General features: G+C 36.7%; 1 protein-coding gene across 1 annotated transcript in view; it reads left to right on the plus strand.

The window, feature by feature from the left end:
- The window catches only part of dnah6 (dynein, axonemal, heavy chain 6), a 233,378-nt gene that overhangs the window by 192,215 nt on the left and 21,693 nt on the right, over positions 1-19,470 (plus strand). Inside the window, exons 64-71 of the mRNA XM_073950785.1 lie at positions 1,535-1,670; positions 1,786-1,958; positions 4,202-4,392; positions 8,567-8,727; positions 10,485-10,573; positions 11,210-11,356; positions 16,867-17,005; positions 17,437-17,556. Coding sequence (XP_073806886.1) covers positions 1,535-1,670; positions 1,786-1,958; positions 4,202-4,392; positions 8,567-8,727; positions 10,485-10,573; positions 11,210-11,356; positions 16,867-17,005; positions 17,437-17,556 — 1,156 coding nt within the window. The remainder of the gene's footprint in view (positions 1-1,534; positions 1,671-1,785; positions 1,959-4,201; positions 4,393-8,566; positions 8,728-10,484; positions 10,574-11,209; positions 11,357-16,866; positions 17,006-17,436; positions 17,557-19,470) is intronic.

A 19,470-nucleotide genomic window follows, 5' to 3' on the forward strand; every position in this document is an offset into this window, starting at 1 on the left:
ATTATCTTATAATATGCATTTATCCCAATGACTCTCATATGATTTGTTCAGCGATTCATTTGATCCCAAACCCTCCTTTTGCATGAGACTAATCTGCACTAATTGGTCCTATGACCCAGTCTGTTGTGATGTCGACTGCGTACAGTGTGAGACAGAGAGAAATGCTCAGCATGGTTAGGAAGTAGTCATAGGAGAGCACGGAGTACTGTATATCCGTGAGCCCAATGCTGGAATGCATTAAAGCAATGCAGTTAAACACCAGCATATTCCTCTATTCTTAACCATAACCTCAAGTAATAACAATGACACACATTCAGTATTAATCCACACAGTGGCAAAAGTTGAACTATTTTGAAAATTAGTTGCACCACGCATGTGAGGAACAGCTGATGGCGGCCATAGCAACAAACAGCATGAGATCGTGAGCACAAAATGTATTTAAAACAGTAAAGGATAAAGCATGTGTTGCGTTTTCAACTGGATGCGATATGTGAAATAGTCCATACAGATTTAACCTGGGAGATACATTACAAGCACTGATCTGTAACAGATACACGATTACAAGCCGCACCAAGTGATTACAAGTTACAAGAAACAATGAAATACATATTTTTCAAACTACAGAAAACAAGGCAACCATTTTAATCACACTTCACGTTGTTTAGGATCTGGAGAAAAAAGAAAGTAGTGCATACAAACTGTGGAACAGTTACTCACAGAGTCCCATACATTGTCCCATACATTAGTAGTCTTTGCTGATTCTTTCTTTATTAGCAAACTGCCGGTCGAATCCTGCGTTGCAGGGCTGGTTATTGTATCAATCATCAAAAAAATGACAGGAACAAACACAGCTCTAGGTTGGCTATACTGTGATATTGTTGTGAAAATAAACTTTATCCCTTTATTCCCCACAGCAACATGTCTAGCCATCTCTCAGTGATAGTAATCTTTGCATCATGATCAGTCCCATGATTCCTCGCACTCCACTAGTGTCTGAAGGGAAAGGCATGTCCACCGGATCTGGCAGTTCATATTTGATATTGTTTTTTGTCGACGTCAATATAGACAGGCAAAAGGTCTGGACAAACAACAAATTTTTTAATAAAAATAAATATTTTTAAACAAGGTACATTTTCAGATTTAACCTTCAGCTGGATGTTTTCATTCACTTAAAGCTGTGTTGCACACTGCATGGAAGGTCATTTTCAAAATCTCGTAATAGAGGCTCTTTAATATTGTTTAAAAATTACAAAAACGAAAAATGTATTTGATATATCATTTATTATATATATATACTGTCCATCAGTGACACTAATTTACTTCAGATAGCTTTATGTGTCAGTCTAATCCAGTGTTTGTCAGCATATTGCCTCTCAAATCAATAATGACTTGTTTGATCAAAGTCCCAAACTTTAATTCATGCTGTTTGATAATTTCTGACATGTATCAGTATGATGAAACATTACTCTCAGTCTTATGCACAGACACACACTCACACATTTTCTGTTAATAACACAATCCTTCTTCACTGCAGGAACTGCCAGAGAAGCCAGAGGTGCCATGGCTGTCTGATTTTGCCTGGGAGACTTGTTGCAATCTGGAAGATCGACTTCCATGCTTTAATGGGATTAAAAAAGAGATAATATCCACACCCATCTCTGTCAAACTCGGTAGGTTCTTCCTGTTTCATTAAAAAAAACCACTGGCTAATACTTGCACAGTTTCTTACAAAGCATGAATCACATAATAGAAATTACAATATTTCTTTTGTCCTTCTTTGTGCAGGGCAGCTGGAGGTAACAGTAAACCCGGAGCATTGGGATGGGTATGTGACTGACCTTCCTCCTTTTTCAGAAGAGATTCCCTCTGAGAAACAGCCACAAGTCAGAGGTCACTGGAACCAGCAGCTTGGGGCATTTCAGAAACTCATCCTTATCAAGAGTTTTATGGAGGAGAAGGTATCACACACTAGAATCTGAACACTTCATTAGTAACAACGTAATAAAGTGTAGTTGTCATGTAACCAAATTTAAAAAGGTGGTATCACTTTATTTTGATGGCTCCTTTAACGCCTTTTGTTGAATTCTGCATGCCTACTAATTCTTATTAGATCATAAGTAGACTGTTTGGTTGGGGTTAGGGTTAGTGTAAGTTGAAATGTACTTGCAAAGTTTATTATAGCCAGTTAAATGTCTGTTGAAGGAGAAATTTCATCAGATATTAAGCAGATTGTCTACTAATACTCAAATGACAATTAATTGGCATGTAGTTGCAATGACAAAATGTGCAATAGGGACCATCAAAATTAAGTCTCACCAAAATGGTAGTTGGAATTAACTCACTTTTCTGACTTTATTTCTCACAATTTAGAGTTTATTCCAATCTAACACTTCCTCTTAAAATATCAAAATGAATTCAGACATTCAGAGATTAAAAAAAAAAAAAAAAAAAAAAAAAAAAATATATATATATATATATATATATATATATATATATATATATATATATATATATATATATATATATATATATATATATATATATATACTACTTTTCTTAAAAGGGGTTAAAAATTAATTAATAATAGCAGTATCTTGCTAAGGCTGTAAGTAGGGCCACACATAATCTGTGCTCACAGACATCCGCAGATTTTTAGCCAATCATCCAGTCTTTTTATTTGCTTGTTTAAATGTGTGTAAATGTATATTTTTGTCCGTTTTTAAATTAGTTTCTATAATTTTATTGGTTAATATAAAAATGTTTAAATTATTTATTTGTAATACTGTTTTTTTGTATTGTTTCAATATATTCTGTCTTTTAGTAGATATATGAGAGACTTCCTTTGTTTACCAATTAAATGGAACTAAGTGGATTTGTTTTGTAAACATTAAATAATAAAAAAGATTTTTGTATATTAAAAAATATACTATATATATATATATATATATATATTTATATATATATATATATATATATATATATATATATATATATATATATATATATATATATATATATATATATATATATATATATATACATACATATATATATATATATATATATATATATATATATATATATATATATTTTTTTTTTATATATATATATATATATATATATATATATATATATATATATATATATATATATATATATATTATATATATACTATTTTTATATATTTTCATATATTAAGTTTTTAATAAAAAGAAAATGTCCTCAGAATCTGTCTGGCCCTGGCTATAACTAATTTTAACCCTATATCTCTCTAATTTGTGTTTATTTCTTTGTTAAGTTTATGTATAACCATTACGGAGTTTCTCACAATTGCAAATTTATAACATATCTTTGCTGACTTTTTTTTTTTCTCAATATCTGACCATATTTTTTAAGAATAAAAATAAGGGTCACAATCCTCAGCAATCCAAGCTTGTAGATCACTGGGAATCATTTACTTTCATTTAGGACTACAACTCGGTCATCATATGGACTACAAATCATGTCATGCACCACACACTCACACCTGATCCTATGTTGATCATTGCTTGCCAGACCATACTGCTAATAAACCTGCATTTGGATCCGCACTCTTTTGTCAGTGTCCCATCACATTACATCACATTGCAAGTGTGCAAAATACCAAAAAAGTTCCTTTTCCTTTGATATTAAAAAGCTGAAATTTTTTTTCATGTATGTTACAGCGCCTGTGTGTGTTAAGTCTGCTTCAGTCATGCATAATGATCAACTATATTCCCTATCAGTCTAACATTAGGGGTCAGTTTTTTTATTATTATTCTGTTCATCAAGGCGGCATTTATTGAATGTAAAAAAAATGTTAAATTGTTAAATATTTATTAAAATGGTAAATAACTGCTTTCTTATTCTATGTAGTTTCAAATAAAATTATTATTCAAGTCATTATTGCTTTTATTACTATTACCTTTAATATTAATAATAATAATAATAATAATAATAATAATAATAATAATAATAATAATAATAATAATAATAAATAATTATTCTTAGAGTAATTTCTAAAGGACTCTGTGGACTGTGACTCTGAAGACTGGAGTAATGAAGCTGAAAATTCAGCTTTTTTTAAAACATTAAACAATCCTACTAACCCCAAACTTTTGACCGTTACTGTAAATGATATCACTGAATTGTGTTTCAAGTCCATGACTTTGTGTGTTTCCAGGTTGTGTCTGCCGTGACTGAGTTTGTTATCACTGGTTTGGGGCAACAATTTGTGGAGAATCCCCTAGTGGATCTTGCAACCCTGTATGCAGACATGTCTCCTTCCATTCCCCTGGTCTTCATCCTAAGCACAGGCTCAGATCCAATGGGAGCATTCCAGCGGTTTGCCAATGAGAAAGGATACCAGGATCGGTACTGTGACATTTATACACCATTTACTCACACAATTCCTGTTTAAATGACACATCTAAATGCATACTGTGTACATAAATAGATACTAAGAATGTTAACGTCTACTGAGTACATCAATTCAATTTTGAATGTGTGATTCATGTCACAGATCTCATAAAAACTAATCAGAAGTATGAAGAGAGTTTCTGAGTTGGCCTGGATTTCTGCAAGAAAGGCTTATGTTCTTCACATTGTGCTCAAAACAGGGGTACCACAGGGATCTATGTTCAGGCCCGGATTGGCTAATCGGGAGGACCGGGAGATTTCCCGGTGGGCCAGTCCGTTTTTTGGCCGCGAGGGCCGGTGTCCCTTGCTGCTTGCACTCTCAGCAGTCACACTCTTTTCATTTATTCATGTATTTGACCATAGCCTGACTCTTTTTATTCATTATTTTGCCGCAGCTCCGCTCTTCTTATTTATTTTCTCGCAGCCCTGTGAGCAAAATGCAGCCCGCAGGGTAATCATGATGTAATAGTAAATCATCATTCGACCCCAAACAGTGGCACCTTAGTGAATATAAGATTTCGAAAAATGTATATTAATGAATAATACACCTGCTCAATGAAAATCAGATGATTCAGTTCACTTAAGAAGTCTAATATAATTTGATCAGAGATCTTAAAGGGTTGGAAAGAGATACAGGTCAGTCACAGTGCAATATATATATTTTTTTCCTATTAGAACAGAGCTATTGTGGTCCAGTGGTCAGCGTGTTGTGTTACTAAGCAGCTGACCCGTGTTCGATTCTCACCTGGATATGTGTAGTTACAAGTTTTTCATTTTTATTATTAAGACATATAATACTGTTAGGGTTTTTGAACATTTGAAGTTCTAAAGCAGCTGATTACTTGAAAAAGACGCGGTAGTGTTATTAGAAACTGAATTGGAAATGACCTTATTTTAATAAAGACATTCATGAACTGAGGTGGGCCGGTCTAAGGCTTGAAACTCCAGGTCTGAAAAGGAGTCCCACTCCAGCCCTGTCTATGCTTGTACCTATATTCTCCTTTTTTTGCAATTCTTTTTCACTTCTATGCTGATGACATTTAGTAGTACACATCATTCCTCTTCTATGTGTATGTGCCTTGTTGACATATCAAATGTGATCACCTCAGCTTTAATTGTGACGAGTTCCTCTTCCTCTCAGCCATGACATCCTTCGGCAAATCTCTCTCTGTCTCATTTAGAGGTCATTGCCCTTCTGGTGTGTATCATCTTTCAGTGTCAGCCTGGGTGACACACACTTCTTTAGGGACTGCATTATGATAGCAGTGGCCTTACTTGACCACTACTTTACTCAGATCTTCATCTAGATTTTGCTGATTTGATGGCTTCCTAAATTCCATTTTTGTTTGCCAACCAGCAACTGCTTTACATCTGCCATATTCCTAGAGCGGGTCCTAAATTTTCTCTCTCAAATGCTTTTTAACTCCCTGTAATGTTTTCACATCACGCCTCTTCTCAGATCATTTTACCGGCTGCCAGAATACGATAGAATTAAATTCAAGACACTGTTTCTAGCTCACACTGCTGCCAATTTCCTGTCCTTCCAATACTTTCAGTCTTGCTATAAATTGTAAACCTGAGACTGGATGCCACTATCGGTCACTTCTCCTTGCCAACTATGAGAGCAGCTGATTTATTAGCCATATTCCACAAGAAACACATTTTAGAAAGGTTCACCTTCTGTCAAGGACTTGTACTAGATTTGGATACCCATACTTCAAATATCAACATGGTCTACTTTGTAGCTTATTCTGCCCATGAATTGCTCATTTAAATAATAAGAAAACCCTTAGTCTGAGACGCAAATAAATTGAGTTCATTTCTTCTTATATAAAAAACACAAAAGAAGATATTTTAGAGAATGTTCAACAGATAGCCACTAGGGATGCCACAATACTTAATGTAATATTGAATTGTTTGGTACAACCTCTATGGTTCAATAAGTACTGCTCTGGAATAAATAGCTCAATGGTTAACCTTTGTTTAATTTTGTTTAATACATGAAGGTTATATACACATTGCAGTGATATATTCATTTATATTATTCAGGTTTTTTTTCTGAACATATACAGTTGAAGTCTGAATTATTAGCCCTTCTTTGAATTTTTTTATGATGTTTAACAGAGCAGTGCACTTTTCACAGTATGCCTGGTATTTATTTATTTATTTTTTTAGCTGGAGAAAGTCTTATTTGTTTAATTTCAGCTAGAATAAAAGCAGGTTTTAGGGTCAAAATGATTAGACCCTTTAAGCTACTTTTTTCTGATAGTCTACATAACAAACCATCATAATACAATGACTTGCCCAATTACCCTAACCGGCCTAGTTAACCTTATTAACCTAGTTAAGCCTTTAAATGTCACTTTAAGCTGTATAGAAGTGTCTTGAAAAATATCTAATCAAATATTATTTACTGTAATCATGGCAAAGATAATAGTTATTTAAACCATTATGTTTAGAAACATATTGAGAAAATCTTCTCTCCGTTAAACAGAAATTGGGGGCAAAATCCTCCCAATTATTCCGACTTAAACTGTATCTAGCCTCACCGAAACTGTGACCCTTAAACAGAAAAAAGAACCAAACCATGAGAAGCTTTTGTTGCACCTCTAGCAGCCACCGACTTACTGTACGTTTTTATATTTTCTGTCACTACTATGCATTTTAGTTACTACTAGTTTCTGTTTCTATTTCTTGAGTTTAACAAAAAGTGCATTTAGAAAGGTTTGGAACAAATGAGTGGTGATTTAAGTGCTATTTAAGTGGCCGGTCACACTGAATGCGCTTTTCAATTCTAAAAACACAAGTCAAACCTCACTGTTTTTTTTTTTTTTTGACTTTCGTAAAAAGCAGTGTGCTGTGCTTTTTTATGTTACTAGCCAACTACTGTATTAATGCTCTTGGTGCTACAGTGCATGACGTCAAAGACTGTAGATATACAAAAATGGTTCACTTGCATTATTATGATTTGGGTAAATTGCATTGCTCATTATGGCCACCACAACAAAGGAAGTCCTTTTGGTCAAAATAGACAATTACCAGTGTTTATAGCCACACATATCTCTGGGTTAGGGCTTTGTACAAAATTGTTTGTTTGTTACGGCAAGCCCCATCATTTGGCCATAGCCATGTGCCAGTGTTGATTTAGAGAGAAAAAAAAACATCACAGCACATCCAATCACATGTTGTGTCTTTCAAATGTCGTCCTTCAGTCTTTGCTGAGTATTTTTTCTCTGTTCTTCTAGTGTTTTTTAAAAACACATCCTTTGATTACCATTGGAACTGAGATGAAGTACCAATAAAGGAGATTAGTGTTGAGTCTACATTTGTGTGTGTGCAGTAGCTGGAGCAAACTGGACATTGCATGTTTTAATGTAATTTGTTTTTATGCAACAACAGTAATAGGACAGGTCACTTCAGATTTTGTTGCTGATTTGAAATATGCCATTTAATTGTGAGAGAGATTTCAGGATTCCTCCATTTATTTATTATCCATATATCTTGAATCTTTATATCTTGGATGAACTGCCCTGGGGTGTTGCAAATATGGCCAAGTGAACAGATTTTCCTTGAAAGGGACTTTGATGACATCAGGTGCTTTTTCTGCACAGAGTTAACTTTTTTTTAACTTCAGGTGCACCGTGTGCTTCGTCAAAAACACAAGGCAAAGCAGACGGTTAGAACGCCAGGTGCCTGGGCACATAAACAGCATTCAGAACACTCACTTCTAATAGAAAACCATTTAAAAAATATATATATATTTTGGGGTGAGCTATCCCTTTGAGACATTAGTGTATCTAAAATAGTTAATGTCCTGGTAACACTTTAGAATACTGGTTCATTACTCAATGTTAATGTATGTACTAACTTTAACTAAGTATTAATAATCTTGTAAAACGTTTATTAATCATAGTTCAACATTTACTAATGCATTATTAAAATCCAATGTTGTGCTTGTTAACATTAGTTAATGCACTGTGAGTTAACATGAACTAATGTTATTTAACTTACTTGCTAACTAACGCTAACAAAGATGAATAAATACTGTAGCAAATGTGCTACTAATAGCTTGATCATGTTTGTAAGTACATTAATTAACATTAACTAACATTATTTGCATGTATTGCAGGGTGAAATCAATATCTCTAGGTCAGGGCCAGGGGCCTATAGCAGAGAGGATGATTAAGGAAGCTCTGAAGAATGGCATCTGGATCTTCCTGCAAAACTGTCACCTTGCTGTGTCCTGGATGCTGGCAATGGAGGAGCTCATCAAATCCTTCAATGAACCTGGTTAGTTTGTGTGTATGAGTGAGGTTATGTTTTTTGCACCAAGTTCCTAAAAAAAACAGGTTTTTAGCATTTGTCCAGTTTTCATTGTGATAAGATCCTTTAGAATGTTTTTATATGCTGATTTGCTGCTCTTGGGAATTTAATTGTATTTATTTACTATTAATGTTAAGAGTAAATTAGTTGTGCTGTAATAATAACAAAACAGCTGTGCTGCGTAATATACAATATTTTTCAATACATTTTTAAATCTAACAATTTGTTCTGTATTCATTCATTCGTTCATTGTCTTTTCGGCTTAGTCCCTTTATTAATCAGGAGTCACCACAGCGGAATGAACTACAATTTCATGCAGTTTTGTTACCTAATCTGAAGTTAGGACTATTTATGCTTTGTAGATCCCTTAAAAATGACAATTAAAGGCTCTGTATATAATGAACAATACATTTTTGCAATTTTATTAAAAAAAAAAAAGTATGTTCAACTTTAAACACTGCAGAATTACAGCAGTGTCAAAATACATTTAGAAAAAAATAGAATTTAATAAAATTGGATAAAACAACAACAACAAAAATATAATAATTTAACAATACATCAGGATACAATACTTCAAAGTTATTTAGCAATGTTAAAACTGCACTGTTATTTTATTTTACATATGATTGCAACAATATTTTTTTTTTATTTGATACAGTTTCATTGTGAATCTTCAAACAAATAGCATTAAATAAAGTCATTTATTTTCCTTGTTTCTGTTTGAAATATAACTGAGCTTTTAATTGTCATTTATAAGAAATTTATAAAGCATGAAATTAGGTCACAAAACTGGATGAAGTTGTGTTAATGATGTATTAATAAACATCATAATTAACAATTAGTATATGCCTGAATAAAAAGATATACAAATGTTAATTTGAATAGTTTAATAATCGTTTACTAACTCATTCTGAATTATCTTAAAAAACAACCAACTATTCTTAAATAACTGGTTTGTAAACAATGCAATACGTAATTAAGTAATGAAAAAATAATCATTAACAAAGTGTGAAAATACAATTAAGCTCATTATACAGTATATGTCGGTATAAGAATACAACATTTGTAGTTGGATTTTGTAAACGGCTTACTAACGTCTATTAATGTAGAGTTAATGCTTAACAAATACTGAATGAACTACTTGGTAATACTTGATAAATAAATTATCGTATTTAGTTATAAAAACCTTAAAACATATTTATTCCAGCCTAACAAGACTTTCTTCAGAAGAAAAAAATAAATTATAAGAAAAACTTTGAATATTGAGGACAAGAGACCCATCTAACAAATAAAATAAAAATAGAATGAAATAAAGATAGATCTGTGACAGATCCATCTGTATTAATGTTATATTTAGTCAGTGAAAACTGGCAAACATGAAAAAATGGAAATAATATGACAGACTTGATTTGTGGACACAACAGATTTTCCAGAACCTTGGACTAAATCCGAAACTGTCAGACTGTTATGATCTTCCAGCTAATCATATAAACTGAATGACTGGATTTCTAAAGAACTGTTTTTGCATGTTTATATTTGTGTCTGCATGTCTCTTTGAATGGTTCAGTGAAAATGTGATAGTTCTGTTTATAGAAATCTCACCTGTTTTGCACCTGCTCTACTCTTCTTTTACAGACAGTGAGTGTGTTGCACATGTGAAGCCATCATCAAGCTATTTTTGTTGACCTGTTTTCTGTTGTCCTGTTCTTATACAACCTTCACAGACACCGTTATCCACGAGGACTTCAGACTGTTCCTCAGCTCCATGCCTACAAATGTTTTTCCTGTCACTGTGTTACAAAACTCTGTCAAGGTAACACAAGGACACACACTTACTCAAGTACATATATACATAAACATTTTATTTTTTAAAATCCAAAAGCCGTGAAGTGCCACAGGTGCTCACGCGCAAGACAGACTTTTCAAGGAAGCATACAAATACCCATTTATTATCTGTTGGAGATTGAACACATACATCAATGTAGAACGAAGCTTCACACGTCAGTGGCATCCATATGCTAATGACATGCACATATTTTTACCTTTACACGTCATTCATCCTCCCAGCACTAGGATATGTCTGCATGTATATCAAATTAAAATTTTAGTCACACTAAGGGAGTCACTCACTCCTGCAAGAAGAAGATAACACTTCACAAGGAGGAGCGCTTTCATATTTTATTCACTCTCTACCTAATACATCAACACCCCTGTGCTCACGTCCCTATCAATTAAACCCCACGTTTAAACAAAGCTCTGGAACCAATACTAGTGAGAACTGAGATCCTCAACAGTGTTTTGTTATAGTGGAAGCAGAGCGTCATGTCTATATGTGTTTAGAGTCTTTCGTTTATGAATTTTAGCAGTTGTATTTTGTCTTTGGCTCCAGTTGTTGCTAATATGCTTGCGTTGCCAGGGAACTAATGAGCCTTTGTTAATGTGATGGCAGGTTACTAACGAGCCCCCAAAGGGTCTCCGTGCCAATGTGAGACGCGCCTTCACTGAGATCAGCAGCACATTCTTTGAGGAACACATCCTTGGCAGGAAATGGAGAAAGATCATTTTTGGAGTGTGCTTCTTCCACGCCATCATTCAGGTCAGGTGCTCAAGGGTTGAAATTTCAAAGTGTTGCCAAAAATGGGTTTTCCTATTCAGTTTAAAGCCTCTGGAGACTATAAAGTTTAAAAGACTGCTGGGAAGCCTTATGTTTTTCATAGAATAAGAGCAGCACTGGTATGAGGCAATGTTGCAGTTTTTATGATTAAATAAAAATGACTGGATGGAAACTTTGCTCTTGGGTCACCTACATGTATATGGTAAATTTGGTTTACTTTTTAAAATATAAATTTTTATGTGTCTTTGGTTTTATGTAAGAAATTGCAAGCCACTTTTCTTGATAGTATACACTTGGTAAAGGTATGTGACACAACCAGCGATCGCTTCCCAGAGGATCGCTGGTTCTCACACGAACTCTCATGACTACATTTCCGCATTTCCCAGGACTACATTTTCATACATGCACTGCTCCCAAACACGCACGCCTGTCCATTCATCTTTCCTGATTGCATCACCAGCTGGACCTTGTTCACAGACTGATTTCATCCCATTCATAAGCCACTCTCTGACGCTACCAGTTTGCTGAGTCTTGTTTTCCCTGTGTAACATTACAACGCGTTTCCCTGTCTTGTTTCTCTGTGTTTAGACCCTAGCCTTGTATCCCAGTTATCCTGTTTAGCCGCCTGCCTTTCGACCTTCTGCCTGTTTATATCGACTACGATTCTGGACTGTCTATAGATACCTGTTTGCACCTGATGACCACTGCTTGCCTGACTTTGAATAAACTGCATATTGGATCTTACCTCCTGTTGTCTCCTGTCACTCCACCCCAGTCATGGTAACAGAAGACTCGGCCAGAACATGGATCCAGCGGGTATTCAAATCATGCGCCTCCGTCAGGATGCCCGGTCAATTGAGGAGTACGTGGAGGAATTCATTGAACTATCACATCTGACATCCATGAGTGAGTTGTGTTTAATGATTTTCTTTCGCGGAGGACTTGCTGAACCACTGTACTCCTACATGCCACTGCACAATCCCCACTGGACGTTAGCACAATTTATTGATCTGGCTCTCCAAATAAGTGGATCCTCCTTCACCGTTGGCGAGGGGGACGAAAATCCAAATAATCTTTTGGGGGGGGGGCTGTAGAGAGCAAGACCCGCTGGCTACGGGGCTTGCAACCCATTGTCCACAGCCAGCTCACAAGATAGCCGCTCCCAGTCAGCCAGCTCACAAGATGGCTTCCAGTTCAAAGTCTGTTCCTGCTCCTGAAAGGCCATCTCCAGAGCTGCCAGACCCTCCAGAGCTGCCAGATCCTCCAGTGCTGCCAGATCCTCCAGTGCTGCCAGATCGTCCAGTGCTGCCAGATCCTCTAGAGCTGCCAAAGTCACTGCCACCGCCAGAGCTGCCACCGCCAGAGCTGCCAGCGCCTCAGCCAGAGCCGACGCCGCAGCCAGCGCCTCAGCCAGAGCCGACGCCGCAGCCGCAGCCAGCGCCTTAGCCAGAACCGACGCCAGCGCCTCAACCAGAGCCGACGCCGCAGCCAACGCCTCAGTCAGAGCCGACGCCGCAGCCAGAGCCGACGCCGCAGCCAGCGCTTCCCGAACGGCCGCCGCCTGAGCTTCCCAAGTGGTCGCCGCCTGAGCTTCCCGAGTGTCTGCTGCCGCCTGAGCTTCCCGAACGGCCACAGCTCCTCGCCCTGTCGGCGCCATCCAGACTCCTCGTCCTGTCGGCACCATCCAGACAGCTCACCCAGCCGGCGTCACCCAGACTCCTCGCCTTGCCGATCCCAACCCGGCTCCTCGCCCTGCCGGCTCCCTACAAGCCTCCAACCCTGCCGGCTCCTCGCAGTACTCCAGGTCCTTCGCTGCCACACGATCCAGGACCACTGCAGCTCCACTCTCCGGGTCTTCTGCAGCTCCAGTCTCCAGGCCCGCCGCAGCTCCACGCCCCAGGTACGCCCCAGCTGCATGGTCCTGGCCCTCCATCCCTCCCCCTGTTCCGCCTTCGCTCCGCCTCCCGCCTGAACAGTAGTGGAGTGTCTGGAATCCACTCCTGGAGGGGGCTATGTCACACAACCAGCGATCGCTTCCCAGAGGATCGCTGGTTCTCACACGAACTCTCATGACTACATTTCCGCATTTCCCAGGACTACATTTTCATACATGCACTGCTCCCAAACACGCACGCCTGTCCATTTATCTTTCCTGATTGCATCACCAGCTGGACCTTGTTCACAGACTGATTTCATCCCATTCATAAGCCACTCTCTGACGCTACCAGTTTGCCGAGTCTTGTTTTCCCTTTGTAACATTACAACGCGTTTCCCTGTCTTGTTTCTCTGTGTTTAGACCCTAGCCTTGTATCCCAGTTATCCTGTTTAGCCGCCTGCCTTTCGACCTTCTGCCTGTTTATATCGACTACGATTCTGGACTGTCTATAGATACCTGTTTGCACCTGATGACCACTGCTTGCCTGACTTAAACTGAATATTGGATCTTACCTCCTGTTGTCTCCTGTCACTCCACCCCAGTCGTGGTAACAAGGTACATGGTGGTACAAATAATGTTCTTTAAGGAACAGTTTTGTACATTTGTAAAAGTTGTACTGTATATGGTACAGAAAATACCTGTAAAAGGTACATCCAGTTCAAGTGTTGGACAACACTTTCTTTATTATAATACCTATAAAAATAAATATTACTGGAAAGGCAAAGTGATTTCATGAATTATTTCCATATTAAAACATGAATCATCATTTAAAAGCATGTGTTTAAAAAACTCATAAACATTAACTATTAAGTTCTATAAAACAAAATGAACTGGTAAAACAAAACTATAGGTATTGTAAACTAAACATTTAAGGCATTTTTTAATAAACATTTGGTAAGCATTTTCTAATAAATCCATTTTCATTATTGATATCTGCACCTTTTGGCTTTGTCACATCCCCGACTCGTTCCTGCTCACCCAATCATCGCTCTCCCTCACAAACCACCTCCATCTAATCTCGTGAACTCTTACCAGCATTTTAATAACTTGCACCTGTTCCCTACCTTCTACCTTCTCCTCTCAGTCATCGGCCGGTATTGAAGTCGGATGGTTGTCCTCTTCTTCACTCCTTCGTTTTCTCCTCTTCTTCCATGGATGTTCCTTATGTGTCTTCGAGTCCTTCACACTGATCAAGGGAAGCAAATATTCTTATCTGGTGTTTACTAAGAAGATCTGCTATCTATCTGATGAACTGTGTGCTTGTATACTCATCCACGGATGTTCATTACATGCTTTCTGATCCTTCACACCGATTAAGAAGAATGCTTACACTTATGTAGTGTTTCCCAGAAGAACTGCTATCTACTAGATGAACTGTGTGTCTGTATACTCACCTGCTGATGTTCCTACGAGCGAACTACATGTGAGATCGATAACATCAGATGTTTAAACTTACTGTGCTGTTAAAGAAGTTCGCTACAGCATTAATACCATCTCTTTGATTCCCAACTTTGATTAGTGACTTTGCTTTGAATAAAACTGTGAAAAGAGAGCCATCCTTGTCTGCAGCGTGACAGGCGTTTGCTTTCCCCACAACGCACATGAGCTGGCAAAAGTACTGCATATGCAGTGTTCATGCAGACATTCTAGTATTGTAAAACTAATAAAAAAATGTGCATATCTCGTTACAATACTTTTACATAATTCTATTTTTATTTTAAAATTAAATAAACTTACAAAGCTATTGTGTGAAAATCGGAGAAAAAAATATTTTAAATTGTACATGCGAGAATGTGTTTCTGTACCATTTTTGTGAAAAGTGTTGTGAAATGTTTAGCAAAAAATAGATCTTTTGATTTATGTTAAAGTATTCTTTATTGTAAATGGAAAAGGTGCATTTACACAAAATATAAACTTAAAACAACAGTTCATTCATTTTCTTTTCGACTTAGTCCCTTTATTAATCAGGGGTCGCCACAGCGGAAGGAGCCGCCAACTTATCTAGCACACGTTTTACGCAGCAGATGCCCTTCCAGCTGCAACCCATCTCTGGGAAAAAAAACATTGTTTAAAAATGTATTTGTTTTATAATTACTGAAAATAAATTGACAAAATGGGCGAGGCAGTGGCGCAGTAGGTAGTGCTGTCGCCTCACAGCAAGAAGGTCGCTGGGTTGCTGGTTCAAACCTTGGCTCAGTTGGCATTAATGTGTGGAGTTTGCATGTTCTCCCTGCCTTTGCGTGGGTTTCCTCCGGGTGCTCCGGTTTCCCCCACAGTCCAAAGACATGTGAAACAGGTGAATTGGGTAGGCTAAATTGTCCGTAGTGTATGAGAGTGTGTGTGAATGTGTGTGTGGATGTTTCCCAGAAATGGGTTGCGGCTGGAAGGGCATCTGCTGCGTAAAACATTGCTGGATAATTTGGCAGTTCATTCCGCTGTGGCGACCCCATATTAATAAAGGGACTAAGCCGACAAGAAAATGAATGAATGAATGAATGAAAATTGACAAAATGCCTTTAAATAGTTCTTGAAGGGACACATTAGACACTGTTAAGGTACAAAGTGTCTCATCATTGTAATGGTATCTTCATGGTTCAGATTTGTACCTTTTAGTGAAGGTACAATATTGTATCTGCAGGTTTTAAAAACCAAAGGTACATTTTGCTTTCCCGTGGTACAAATCATGTTCTTAAAGGTACAAACTGTATTGTACAAATTTGTTTGTTTGTCTTAAGGTACAATTCTGTTCACTAAGAAGGGACTGCCTCAGTGACAAGGGTTTGTACCTTCTTTGGTACAGCATTGTACCATTTTTTTTAAATGAAAGATGTTTATTGTGGCACTATTTAACACATACAGCTGGGAAAATAAGTATTTAAGTCTTTTTTTCTAAGAATAATACATCTAAAGGAGCTGATGAAATGGAATTGAACCAGATTTTGGTAAAAACACAAACAATACAAACATAAAATTGTATGTAATGTAATGTATGCAATGTATATAAATCTGAAACATTAGTTATGTGTAAAAGCAATGAAATGACTCAATGAGTTTAATAAATCTGTTTTGTTTCAATGCACCAAAATACATTGCCTATATTCACTGAGAAATGGAAAAATTATTCATTTTCAAAATGGGGTGTACTCAATTATTCTGAGCACTGTAAATAACTGTTTTTGTTATGTAAAATGTCTTGTTCCAGTCAGTACTAAATAATAAAAATAGCTTGTCTTATTTTGGTAAAATAATTTAGCATGCACTGCAAGCTATATGCAAATATTTGACTTCAAATGTAGATACCTTAAAAATACAATACAGTATACAGTATATTTATTTCAGTTTTTAATAATTGTTTTCATTCCCATGATTGCAAGTGCAAATTGTTAGCAGTCATTACTCTCAGCTTCTCAAGATCTTTCATTTATTTGAAAAGAAATACTTTAACTCAGTCTAATGCAAATATTTTGAAATATGCAGAGGTTCAAGGGCAGCTTTATAATTATCACTGCTTCTAAATCCTTCACTTTTATTTCTGATTGCATTGATGTATGTACAGGAGCGGAAGAAGTTTGGTCCTCTGGGCTGGAACATCCGTTACGAATTCAATGACAGCGACAGAGAGTGTGCTCTGCTCAACCTAAACCTCTACTGCCAGACAGGACATATACCTTGGGATGCTCTTACATACATCACAGGTACAGTATTCGAGTGTTTATTGTAGAAGTATAGCATCACTCGTTGATATTTACCTCTATTATTATTGTGTCCATTGTACTTGCATACATTTCAGTGTATGAGTATAAATAGATTGAATGAAACTGTTTATGTAACATTATTGAACTTTCCATTTCATTAGAATTTCCATAATGTTTTTAAATGTTATGAATGAATGCAATGCTCTAAGTAGACTTCATTTCACAGACCATCAGCTGGTGACAATAAATGTTATTAAATTTGCAGCATCTGGTTTGTGCAGGGAATGTTCCAGTAAATGAAAGGCTTTGGGAAAGACTCATTAAGAAAGCTTCACAGAATGTCAAACTGTCTCATTAATTTTTGGCAAGGTGTCAGTCAGTCATGCATTGAGCAGAAATGTTTATGTGAATGTGTTTTATCGTCTCTGTAGGTGAGATTACGTATGGAGGCAGGGTGACAGATGCCTGGGATCAGCGATGCTTGCGCACCATACTCAAGAGTTTCTTCTCTCTGGCCACATTAGAGGAAGGCTATACCTACTCTAAATCAGGTACACACATACAGTACATACTTGTGTTATGTACAGTTCTGTAGAGTATAAAGAGACGTGTAAATTATAGATGGAGTGAGTGTGCATTTTTCCAATGGGGAAATACTTCTGCTGTTCTGATTGTACTGTGCAGATAATTCATACAGTATTACAGTACAGAACATACAGTACTGTACATGTAATTCCTTAAATGTCTTTGTTAAAACTAATTTTTTCAGATACTTTTAAATAGCCTGGTAGTATTTTTGAGTAATTGCTGATATTAAGTGCTCTCTGAATATCATAACACATTTGAAAATCTCTTTTTTGTGTATATGTACACTACAATGATGGAAAAAATTATATACTTTTAGTGAAATACTTTTTTTAAATAAGGGAGGGGGTACCCTAACTGTTTTTACCTTGTCCAGGTGGTCTTAATATGCAATAATACACTTCATTAGGTACACCTGTCCAACTGCTCATTAATGCAAATTTCTAATCAGCCAATCACATGGCAGCAACTGAGTGAATTTAGGCATGTAGACATGGTCAAGACAATCTGCTGCAGTTCAAACCGAGCATTAGAATGTGGAAGAAAGGTGATTTAAGTGACTTTGAACAAGGCATGGTTGTTGGTGCCTCACAGGGCTGGTCTGAGTATTTCAGAAACTGCTGATGTACTAAGATATTCATACACAACAATCTCTAGGCTTTATAGAGAATGGTTCGAAAAAAAGAGAAAATGTTCAGTGAGCGGCAGTTCTGTGTTTGTTTATGCCAAAGGTCAGAGTAGAATGGCCAGACTGGTTCCAGCTGATAGAAAGTTACAACCAAGGTAGGCAAAACAGGTTCTCTGAATGCACAACACATCGAACCTTGAGGCAGATGGGCTACAGCAGCAGAAGACCACACTGAATGCCACTCCTGTCAGCTAAGAACAAGAGACTGAGTTTACAATTTACACAGGCTTACAAAAATTGCACAATAGAAGATTGGAAAAATGTCGCCTGGTCTGATGACTCTTGATTTCTGCTGGGACATTCAGGTGCTAGGGTCAGAATTTGGCATCAGCAACATGAAAGCGTGGATCCATCCTGCCTTGTATCAATGGTTCAGGCTTGCGGTGGTGGTGTAATGTTGTGGGGGATATTTTCATGGCACACTTTGAGCTTATTAGTACCAATTGTTGCTGACCATGTCCATCCCTTTATGACCACAGTGTACCCATCTTCTGATGGTTGCTTCCAGCAGGATAACGCACCATATTATAAAGCGTGAATGATCTTAGACTGGTTTCTTGAACATGACAATGAGTTCACTGTACTCAAATGGCCTCCACAGTCACTAGATCTCAATTCAATAAAACACCTTTTATGATGTGGTGGAATGGAAAATTCGTACCACAGATGTGGTCAACAAATCTGCAGCAACTGTGTCATGCTATCATCTCGATATTGACCAAACTCTCTAAGAATATTTTTAGTACCCTATTGAATCTATGTCAAGAAGGATTAAGGCAGCTCTGAAGGCAAAAGGGGGTCCGACCCAGTACTTGTAAGGTGTACCTAATAAAGTGGCCAGTGTGTGTATGTATGTGTATATATATATATATATATATATATATATATATATATATATATATATATATATATATATATATATATATATAATGACTTATATATTATTATTTTTTTATCATTTATTTTATTTATTGATATTTTTTACTTAAAATAAGCCAAAATCCAGCCATCATTAATGTATCTTTCTGCCTTTTTAGTTATTTACAGAATATAAGACTTTAAATAACTTTCCTTTTCACTATACATTTTCATTTCTAATCACAGACTTACAGGAAGAGTTGGCTGGAACAGATTATACATTTATTAATGCAGAGAACAGAGACTGCAAGTGCATTCATTAGCACACTAGGCA

Source organism: Danio rerio, chromosome 1 (genome assembly GCF_049306965.1).
Source record: "Danio rerio strain Tuebingen ecotype United States chromosome 1, GRCz12tu, whole genome shotgun sequence".
NCBI classification, from domain to species: Eukaryota; Metazoa; Chordata; class Actinopteri; order Cypriniformes; family Danionidae; genus Danio; species Danio rerio.